Genomic DNA, 10,748 nt, shown 5'->3' with positions numbered 1-10,748 from the left:
CAGAAGTGCTGAGTCTGGTGGGAGCAGGTTAGGGAGGACCCCCCCACCTGCAGAGATCCTGCCACCGACCCCCCATGGCCAGCCCGAGCTCTGGGCACCCCCACTTGTGGGCCCGCGCTCCCCACCCTGGCCTCTTAAGTTTCCCGCCTGCTCTTCCCGCCTTCGCCAAGGCCAGGCTGCCCAGCCCCCTCACCCTGCGCCAGCCCGGCTCCTGCAAGCCGGGACCCCGGGGTCAGAACTGGGGGCAGTTGAAGCTGCTGGTAGTGCTGGTTTGTTGTTTTTTTTTTGGGGGGGGATAAGCATATCATATCAGAACGAATCCCCAGGACAATGGCCTCTGGGGGGGGGTTGCCAGGAGGGATAAGGTGGCCAGAGCTGGGGACGGGCAGGCCTTGGGGTCCCAGTGGGGTGACTTGGGGAGGGGGCACCCCATGAGCTGAGCTGACCCAGCAGACCCAGCTGGACAAGAGGGGACAGGCTATGCTCTGAGAATTTGGGGAAGAAAGAAAAATAAGTTAAAAGAAATAACAACAAAAAAGGCTTGGTCTTCTGTTCCCTCCCTCTCAGGACACACACACACCATAAAAGAAAGAAAGAAAGAAAAAAGGAGGCTCCAAAGTCCCAGGTTCAATCCCCCCAACCACCATCAGCCAGAGCTGAGCAGGGCTATAATATATATATGTATTTTAAATCCAAATTCAAACAGTGATGACAAGAGTTGGTGGGGGGGGGAAGACTGGTCTCGATGTGCCCCAGTCCCCCCCGCCAGAGGCCAAGTGGGTGGCACAGAGAGAGACAAGGACAGACAGTAGGGGTGGAGTCCCTGGTGGCCCTGGGCCTGGGGACACAGCCCAGGCTTAGGGACATCTCAAGGTACATAGAGAGGAGCCAGGGCTTCCCAGAGGGAATGCTTTTTATTTTTATTTTTCCAGGCGACAGAGAGTGGCCCAGGGTTGGGTGGTTGGAGTGCGATTGGCTTTTTGTCACCCACGCCTGTGCCCACCAGACACCAGAGCTGACCCCCAAACCTATCCTTGGATGAGGTCACACAGTCATTCAACAAAACCTGTTGGATGAAGACTGTGAGATATGGCCCCTGGACGGAACCGGGTCCCAAACCTGGAGCTGGCGAGGGAACTCACAGAGACCAAGGCCCAGCCAGCGGGGGCGGGGGGTGGTGGTGGTGGTGTTCCCTACCTGAGGAGGACAGGAGGGAGACAGACAGATAGACAGAGGTGACCCAAGAGGGGACAGGAGGCATCAGGGCAGGGGGATAGGGGTCTGCACTTATGTGAGAGGTGTGGTTCAGGACAAGACAGACCTCATCTGCAGAATGAAAAGTGGAATTGAAATTAAAAGACCGTTATATGGGGGAGACAGCAGCATGGTTCTGCAAACAGAGTCTCCTGCGTGAGGCTCTGAGGTCCTGGGTTCAATCCTCAACACCACCATCAGCCAGAGCTCAGCAGGGCTCTGGCGTCTATCTATCTTTCCATCCATCCACCATCTATCTTTCATCTAAATAAATAAAATATTACAAAGAAGGGTGTTAACAGAGCAGGTTAAGTGCACGTGGCGCAAAGTGCAAGGACCGGCGTCAGGATCCCGGTTAGAGCCCCAGGCTCCCCACCTGCAGGAGAGTTGCTTCACAGGCGGTGAAGCAGGTCTGCAGGTGTCTGTCTTTCTCCCCCTCTCTGTCTTCCCCTCCTCTCTTCATTTCTGTCTGTCCTATCCAACAATGATGACAACAATGATAAACAACAAGGGCAACAAAAGGGAAAAAATGGCCTCCAGGAGCAGTGGATTCATGGTGCAGGAACAGAGCCCCAGCAATAACCCTGGAGGCATATATATATATATATATATATATATATGTGTGTGTGTGTGTGTGTGTGTGTGTGTGTGTGTGTGTGTGTGTGTATATATGAAAAACACTCTCCTGCCTGAGGCTCTGAGGTCCCAGGTTCAATCCCCAGCACCACTATCAGCCAGAGCTGAGCAGGGCTCTGGTGTCTCTGTCTCTCTCTTTCTCACTCCCAGAAGTACAGAGATCTTATAAAGTTTTATTTATTGAGCCAGGTGGCGGAGTACCTGGTTAAGCACACACATCACAGTGCTCAAGGCCCGGGGTTCAAGCTCTGTGGTCCCCACCTGCAGGGGGGAAGCTTAAGGAGTGGTGGAGCAGGGCTGCAGGTGTTCCCCCCCCCCCGCCCCTCTTCATTTCTCAGTGCCAGCACCCAGGGAGAACTCTGGGGCATCTCCCCAAAGCAGGGGCTGTCCCCAGCTCTCACCTGCACCTGCCCCAGTCCCCGCCTTGGCCTCCAGGAGCCCCCGGAACCCCGGCCAGCTGATGTCACAGACACGTGACCCGGCCCCGGGGAGGGGGCCCCCGTGCCCGCCTCCCACCGCCCCCCCATGTCGGTGGTGAAGTCCATCGAGCTGGTGCTGCCCCCGGACACCGTGTACCTGGCGGGCTCCAGCGTGAAGGGCCAGGTGGTACTGACTCTGCACAGCACCCTGGTGGACCCGGTGGTACGTGTGGAGCTGGTGGGCCGGGGCTACGTGGAATGGAGTGAGGAGACCGGCCACTCACTGGACTACAGCCGTGAGATCCTGTGTAACAACAAGGCCGACTACGTGCACAAGATCAAGACCTTCCCGGTGCCGGGTCAGGCGGGGTGCTCGAGCAGTCAATCGGCAAACACCCCCAGGCCAGGAGCTCAGGGGCTCAGGGAAGGATCGGGAGACCACCCCCCACACTCACCCCAGGGAGAAAGAGAAGTCCCGCGGGAGGGAGGGGGTGGGAGGTGGCTGGGCTCCTAGAACACACACTTTTGTGAGGACCTGAATTTGAGACCCTGGTACCACATGGGAGAACCACAATGGCACCAGGGGAAGCTCCATGGATGGTGGAGCCTGGCTGGAGTCCCTCTCTCTCTCTCTCTCTCTCTCTCTCTCTCATTTTTATTTTATTTTATTTTATTTTGGCATAGCTGAGACAAATGCTGCTTCACAGCTTCTGGCCTAGTTTTTCAAAGTGAAAAAGGAAGAGAGAGAGAAGCAGAGCTTCCCTCTGGCACAGGTCATACCAAGGCCTGAACCCCAGGCCCTCATGCCCGAGAGTCTCGTGCTTTATCCCAGAGAAGACACAGAGACACCGCAGTTCCTGCATATGCTCGAACCCTGGCCCTCACATATGGCCAACCAACCAGGAAAGAAATACATTCAGTTTCATCTCAGGAAAGGAAATAAGGCTGGTGGGCCAGGTAGTGGAGTACGCACAAGGCCCCGGGTTCAACCCCACAGAAACACCCCTACCTGCAGGGGGGAAGCTTCCCGAGTTGGTGAAGCAGGGCTGAAGGTGTCTCTCTGTCTCTCTAACTCCCCTTCTCCTCTTGACTTGTCTCTGATAATAAATAATAAAGAAAATAATAAGAGAGAGGGGAGAGACAGAGACACCTACAGTCCTGCTCCACCACTCGGGAAGCTTCCCCCATCCAGGTGGGGACCTGGGGCTTGAAGCCTGGTCCTTGTGCACTGTAACATGTGTGCTCAACCAGGTGCGCCACTGCCTGGCCTGTCTCTCTCTCTCCAGCCCCCCTCCTCTCTCAATTTCCCTTTGTCTTATCCGAGAGAATGGAAAAAAATAGCTACAGGAGCAGTGGATTCAGAGTGTTGGCACTGAGTCCCAGCGATAACCCTAGAGGCAAAGTAATAATAACAATAACAATAACAATAATAATAATAAATGAGGGAGTCAGGCAGTAGTACAGTGGGTTAAGCACACGTGGCGCAAAGCGCAAGGACCGGTGTAAGGATCCCAGTTCGAGCCCCCGGCTCCCCACCTGCAGGGGAGTCACTTCACAGGAGGTGAAGCAGGTCTGCAGGTGTCTGTCTTTCTCTCCCCCTCTCTGTCTTCCCCTCCTCTCTCCATTTCTCTTTGTCCTAGCCAACAACGACAACAACAACAATAGTAACTGCAACAATAAAACAGCAAGGGCAACAAAAAGGAATAAATAAATATTAAAATAATAACAAATAGGGGGTCGGGCGGTGACGCAGCGGGTTAAGCGCATGTGGCGCAAAGCGCAGGGACCGGCGTAAGGATCCCGGTTCGAGCCCCCGGCTCCCCACCTGCAGGGGAGTCGCTTCACAGACGGTGAAGCAGGTCTGCAGGTGTCTATCTTTCTCTCCCCTTCTCTGTCTTCCCCTCCTCTCTCCATTTTTCTCTATCCTATCCAACAAAGAATTGCGTCAACAAGGGCAACAATAATAACCACAACGAAGCTACAACAAGGGCAACAAAAGGGGGGAAAATGGCCTCCAGGAGTGGTGGATTCATGGTGCAGGCACCGAGCCCAGCAATAACCCTGGAGGAGGAAAAAATAATAATAATAATAATAACAAATAATAGGCATGAATGAACGAATGAATGAATAAAATGAAAGAGCCGGCAGTGATGCATGCATTACAACTCAAAAGAAGTCGGGTTTGAGTCCCCAGTTCCCCACCTGAGGGGGGGCGGGGGGCTTCTGGAGCGGTGGAGCAGGGCTGCAGGTATTTGTCTCTCTCCCTGTCTCCATCTCTGAGTCTCTAGCCCTCAGCAGGAGAAGCAGCAGCAGGAAGGTGACCCCCCCTCCCCGCTCCCCACGCCCCCCCACGTCCGCAGAAGGTTCTGGAACCTCCTGACTCCTCTCCTGTTCTGCTTTCAGGTAACTGGCTAGGAGCCGGCAGCCACAGGTTCGACTTCCGTTTCAACTTGCCACCCCGGCTCCCCTCCAGCTTCAGCGGCCGTCTGGGCCATGTCTGCTACTTCCTGCAAGCCTCCTGCCTGGGCCGTGAGATCGTACTGGCAAAGAAGCGTGTCTACCTGCAGGTCCAGGCCACGGCCGACACCGACACCCACAGCCACCTGCTGCAGGTGAGCCCCCAGCCCACCCACGGGGGGAGGCGGGGGGGGGGAAGATGGCCGGGCAAGGGCTAGTACTTGAGGGGTGGGCGAATTTCTCAGTCGGACCCTGGTACCACATGGGGGATCACGGCAGCACCAGAGAGGGCTCCTCAGAGAGTAGAGTGGTGTGTGTGGGGTGTCTCTCTGCTTACCCTGCTTCTCTTTCTGTCTCTGAGTGTGCGTGTCTCAAAAGAGAACATTTAAAAATGAAGATCGGGAGGAGGTGAGGGAGTGAGGCCCACTGCTCAGGAAACTTCCCCCTGCAGGCATGGCCTGGGGGCTAGAACCCGGGTTCTCATGCCTGGTGACCTGTGTGCTCAATTGGGTGTGCCACCATCCAGCCTGTCTTTGCCTCTCTCTCTCTCTCTCTCTCTCTCTCTCTTTAACCGGAGCACTGCTCAGCTCTGGCTTATGGTGGTGCGGAGGATTGAACCTGGGACTTTGGAGCCTCAGGCGTGAGAGTCTGTTTGCACAACCGTGATGCTGTCTCCCCTCCGTGCTTCTTTTCTCTTCTTCCTTCCTTCCTTTCTTTCTCTTTTCCTTTTTCTCCCTTTTTCTTTCTCTTTCTCCCTTTCATGATCACTTCTTCCTCCTTTCTTTTTCCCTCCCTCCCTCCCTCCCTTTCTTTCTTTCTTTCTTTCTTTCTGTTTTTCTTCCTCTTTATCCTTTTCCACTTTCTTTTTATTTTCTCTTATTTCCCCCAGAGCCCTGCTCAGCTCTGGCTGATGGTGGTTCTAGAGATTGAACCTAGGACCTCAGAGCCTCAGGCAAGAGAGCTATTTGCATAATAACCATTATGCTGTTTCCTCAACCCCCCCCCTTTCCTTTCCCTTTCTTTCTCCGTTTTACACTCACTCTCACTCCCTCTCTCTCTTTTTTTTTTTTTTTTTTACTAGAACACTGCTCAGCTCTGGCTGATGATGGTACAGGGGATTGAACCTGGGACCCCAGAGCCTCAGGCGTGAAAGCCTCTTTGCATAACCATTATGTTATCCATCCCCACCCTCTCTTTCTCTCTCTCTCTTTTTTTTTTCTTCCATGGATCCAGGGTCTAGCACAGGCACAACTGAACCACTCCTGGAATGAATTCTTCATTCAAACCAAACCAAACCACAGACACAGTGGGTGGGGAAGAGAGAGAGTGATTGAAAGAAAGAGAGAGAAAACACTGCAGTGGAGCTTCCCCTGGTGCTGCGGGTGCCTGCCATATGGTGCCAGGGATCATCCAGGCCCAGGGCATCTTACCTCTGCCCTACCATCTCCAGACTGACCTTCAGAGGGTGGCCCCCTCTCCCCTCGGGTGTGGGGGTGACAGGGGACAGGGGACACTTGCTTATGGTGCCCCACCCCACCCCACCCCAGGAGAGGCCCCTGTCGGCGTCGGCAGAGAAGAAGGTGTCCTACCACTGCTGCGGGCGGGGCTGGGTGCGTCTGCAGCTCTGGCTGGAGCAGAGCACCTTCCGGCCCGGGGAGACGCTGAGCTTCACGGCCGAGGTGCAGAACCGCACCGCCCGGGCCATCCGTGCGGTGGTGGCGGTGCTGGTGGCCCACGTGAGCTACCAGGGCTTCACCCCGTCGGCCGAACGCCGGTCCCGGGCCGACAGCACCCAGCTGCTGCGCCGAGAGGCCCCGGGGCCCATCGCCCCCTTCAGCACCGGTCGGGTGGGGGCCACCCTCTCACTGCCCACCGTGCTGGCCCTCAGCGGCCCGGGGCCCAATCAGAATGACCTCATGAGCACCCACTACGAGCTGCTCAGCTCCGTGCGTCTGCCCTGGTCTCTCAGCTCCGTCAAGGCCGCCCTCCCCATCTTCATCGTTGGGCACTCCCCGGAGGCCTCCCTGGAGGAGGAGGAGGATCCCACCAGTCCTGAGGATTAAAGATTTATCAGACTCTCCCCTTCTTCTCCTCCTGCTGCTCAGCCCAGGGAACCCAGGAGGGGAGTTTTGGGGGGCTGGGACTGGGGGGCCTATCGGCCTGAGGACCCTGGGTGTGATGTGAGACCCTGGGTTCGATTCCCTGGCTTGAAGCTGCCAGAGGAATGCTCTGCTTCTCTCTCTCTCTCTCAGAATATAGGGTTCAAGCCCCTGGCCCCCACCTGCAGGGAGGGGGAAGCTTCACGATTGGTGGAGCAGGGCTACAGATGTCTCTCTATCTCTCTGTCTCACTCTCTTTATCTGTCTCCCTTTTCTCTTAATTTCCGTCTCTATCCAATAATCAGAATCCTTTTTTTCAAAGATATTTTATTTTATTTTTATTTATTTTCCCTTTTATTCCCTTGTTATTTTTCATTGTTGTAGTTATTATTGTTGTTGTTATTGATGTTGTTGTTGGATAGGACAGAGAGAAATGGAGAGAGGAGGGGAAGACAGAGAGGAGAGAAAGACAGACACCTGCAGACCTGCTTCACTGCCTGTGAAGCGATTCCCCTGCAGGTGGGGAGCTGGGGGATCAAACCAGGATCCTTATGCCGGTTCTTGCACTTTGTGCCATGTGCGCTTAACCGCTGCGCTACCGCCCGACTCCCCCCTTTATTTTATTTTATTTTATTTTATTTTATTTTATTTTATTTTATTTTATTTTATTTTATTTTAAATGAGAAAGACCAGAGCCCTGCTCGCCTCTGGCTGATGGTGATGCTGGGGATTGAATCCGGGACCCCAGAGCCTCAGGCAGGAGAGTCTGTTTGCAGAACCTTCCTGCTACTTCAAAAGTTTTTAACCCACAACTGGACTACAACTCCCAGCATGCCTTGCACCCAGACCGATCATATGACTCCGCTGACCAATGAGATGCCGAGAACTGGACACACCCTTCCTCCCTGCCTCCTCCTCCTCCAAGAATTTATGAACCAGGAGGGGTGGGTGGGGGGTGGAGTGGGCAGGACAAGCCTTACCCAGAATTCCGCAGAAACTGCGGCTGGGGAAGATAGCTCAGCCAGTAGGACACTGGACTTGCAAGCCTGAGGCCCCAGATTCAAGCCTCTGGACCAACTAGGCTGGAGTGGGGATCTGGCGTGTGTGGGCGCGTGTGTGTTTCTCTCTCTCCCTCCCTCCTTCCTCCCTCGGTAATAAGTAAAGAGATAGCTCAATTGGCAGAACAGAGGCTGGAAAGAGAGAGTGCGCTGGGGAGGGCTCCCCTCTTGCTTTATGCTTGACGCAGGCTCCACACAGCAGATCCTATGGCACCGGGGGAAGCTCCCGGCCTGCAGTCAGTGTCAGTCTCTGTCTTTCTCTCTTACTAACTCACCAAAATAAATAAATAAATAAAGTGGCCCAAGGGAGTGGAAGTATTCCAGGGTTCCAGCCGAAGGAAAACAAAAAGGTACCAGATCAAATGTGCTTCAGCGGTTCTGGGCCATTCAGTGGCCTGGGGCTCAAACTCGGGACCTCGGGCCAGCAAATCCCACACGGTAGCCAGTGGACCACCTCCTGCCCTGTGGTCTGCAGGCTCCAGGCCCGTGACTCAGTTTCCCCATCTGAAAAATCCATCGGTCCCCAAGTCATAAAGAGACAGAGAGACAAAGATGAGAGACTCAAACCAGACATCCGTGGGCAGACCCAGCTTCCTCTGGTATCTCCATCTGGGGTCTGCTAGAAGATTCCACCCTCCTTTACCTCTGCCCCGTTGCCCGCAGGCTGCCCCCCCACCCCAGACTCAGGGGGCCACAGGGCAAGTAGGTGGGCGTTGGGGCCACTTCCTGTGCTGTAGCCCCTGGGGGGACCAGGTGGGCCAACGGGCTGGGGGGGGTCCCCACTTCCTGCCTCCCCACCCACATCACACCCCTGGAATCCAGGCCCGCCCTCACCAGCTGGGGACTCGGGGTGAGTGGGGGGGGGGGGTCAGCGGTTGGCGTCTGCCCCCTGTCGTGCCAGCCACCATCTCCAGCATTCCAGAGACACGAGGGGGAGGGGACACAAGGCCAAGCAGGGTGACTGGGGGGGAGCCCGGGGGACTGTCCCTATCTGGATCCAGGACCCCCACCCCCCAAAGGTGCCCAGTCTCGGTTCTGGTGATGGCTTCTGCATATTTGGGGGGGTGTTGGCGCATGTGGTCACAACACCAAAACCCCCCCCCCCCCATTTAGGAACCAGGGAACAAAGAGAGAGAGGTGCTGGCGGGAACAGCCAGTTCTGTCCTCGGCCAACATGACCAGCACCCTGGAAGCTGGTCCCGAGACTCAGCTCTGGAATGAGGGGGCTGCCCACCCCCCACCCCACCTCTCACCTATCCCAGGGTCCTCTGGCACATCCTGGGAGTCTCAAGTCTGTTTCTGTGCCATCTGGCCTGGCCTGGGGGCCTCTGTGGTCCCTGAGGGGACAAGCATCAGGGTACTGGGGGGCACGTTCCCAGGCTGGGGTTCCCCCCCAGGGGCCTCTCTTGGCCAGAGGGGAGCTGGAGGGGGGGGTTGGCGCAGGGGACGGTGGGACCCAGGCAATGCCCCTCCCCCCACACTTGTGGCCACAAGCTTGGGGACAGCTGGCGCCAGGGGCCAGGCTGGGGGTGGGGACAGATAGACATAAAGAGACACTGCTCCCTTAGGGCTTGGGGGGGCTGTTGGGGACACAGAGAGGGGTGGGTTAGGGCTGTGGGAACAGTCACAGGACACTCAGGTAAAAGGTCACCTCTGGGCAGAATTCCCATCTCTCAAAGTTACATTCAGCAAGGAAGACAGTAAAAAAAATTTTTTTTAATTAGTTATGAATGAGAAAGACAGGGAGAGACAGAGAGAGGAGAGCCAGGTGGTGGCACATCTGGTTGAGTGTAGAGTGCAAAGACCCAGGTTCGAGCTCTTGGTTCCCCTCTTGCAGGGGGGGAAGCTTCATGAGCGGTGGAGCAGGACTGCAGGTGTCTCTCTGTCTCTTTCCCTTCCTCTAACTCTCTCCTACCCTCTCAATTTCTGGCCATCTCTATCCAATAAATAAATAATGAAAAAAGAATTTAAAATAAATTAGAGGGAATCGGGTGGTAGCACAGCAGGTTAAGCGCACATGGTGCCAAGCACATGTGCATAAAGATCCAGGTTCGAGCCCCCGGCTCCCCACCTGCAGGGGAGTCGCTTCACAGGCGGTGAAGCAGGTCTGCAGGTGTCTGTCTTTCTCTCCCCCCCTCTCTCTCCTCCTCCTCTCTCCATTTCTCTCTGTCCTATCCAACAACGATGACATGAATAGCAATAATAGTGGTCCTGGAGGTGGTGCAGTGATAAAGCTTTGGACTCTCAAGCATGAGGTCCTGAGTTCGACCCCTGGCACACATGTTCCAGAGTGATGTCTGTTTTTTTCTCTCTCCTCCTATCTTTCTCATAAATAAATAAAATCTTTAAAAAAAACAATAATAACTACAACAAAAAACAAGGGCAATAAAAAGGGAATAAATAAGTATTAAAAATAATAATAAAACATAAATGAGAGAGAGGGAGAGAGAGAGAAGCAGGACCTCCTTCTGTCACATGTGATGCCAGGAATTGAACTCAGGATCTCAGGCCTGAGAGTTCAGTGCTCTGTCCATCGTGCACCTTCCTGGGCTGCCCGGATGAGTTATTTATTTTTTTAGAGTGTTTTTGAAAGAGAGAGCAAGAGACAGATCAGGTAGCGGTGCACCTGGTTGAGCGCACATGTTACAACGCACAAGGACCCGGGTTCGAGCCCCCGGTCCCCACCTGCAGGGGGAAAGCTTAGTGAGTGGTGAAGCAGGGCTGCAGGTGTCTCACTGTCTCTCTCCCTCCCTATCTCCCTCTCCCCTCTCAATGTCTCTATCCAATAAATAAAGATAATAATTTTTTTAAAAAAGATGTGGTCC

General features: G+C 54.8%; 1 protein-coding gene across 1 annotated transcript; it reads left to right on the top strand.

Annotated features, from left to right (window-relative positions):
• Positions 1–2,392: 2,392 nt before the first annotated feature.
• On the top strand, positions 2,393–6,846 carry ARRDC5 (arrestin domain containing 5). Its single transcript, XM_007524943.2, has 3 exons — positions 2,393–2,668; positions 4,713–4,921; positions 6,314–6,846. The coding sequence occupies exons 1-3, from the start codon at positions 2,416–2,418 to the stop codon at positions 6,827–6,829; spliced, it is 978 nt and encodes a 325-aa protein (XP_007525005.1). The 5' UTR covers positions 2,393–2,415; the 3' UTR covers positions 6,830–6,846.
• The last annotated feature ends 3,902 nt before the right edge of the window (positions 6,847–10,748 follow it).

The sequence above is a fragment of the Erinaceus europaeus genome, chromosome 23, assembly GCF_950295315.1.
Source record: "Erinaceus europaeus chromosome 23, mEriEur2.1, whole genome shotgun sequence".
In the NCBI taxonomy this organism is placed as follows: domain Eukaryota; kingdom Metazoa; phylum Chordata; class Mammalia; order Eulipotyphla; family Erinaceidae; genus Erinaceus; species Erinaceus europaeus.
This window is presented reverse-complemented; position numbering and strand designations above follow the sequence as displayed.

Coding starts and splice junctions, on each gene's coding strand:
- ARRDC5 (XM_007524943.2), top strand. CDS start 2,416: ATGTCGGTGGTGAAGTCCATCGAGCTGGTGCTGCCCCCGGACACCGTG. Junction 2,669..4,712: donor CAAGACCTTCCCGGTGCCGG/GTCAGGCGGGGT, acceptor TTCTGCTTTCAG/GTAACTGGCTAGGAGCCGGC. Junction 4,922..6,313: donor CCCACAGCCACCTGCTGCAG/GTGAGCCCCCAG, acceptor ACCCCACCCCAG/GAGAGGCCCCTGTCGGCGTC.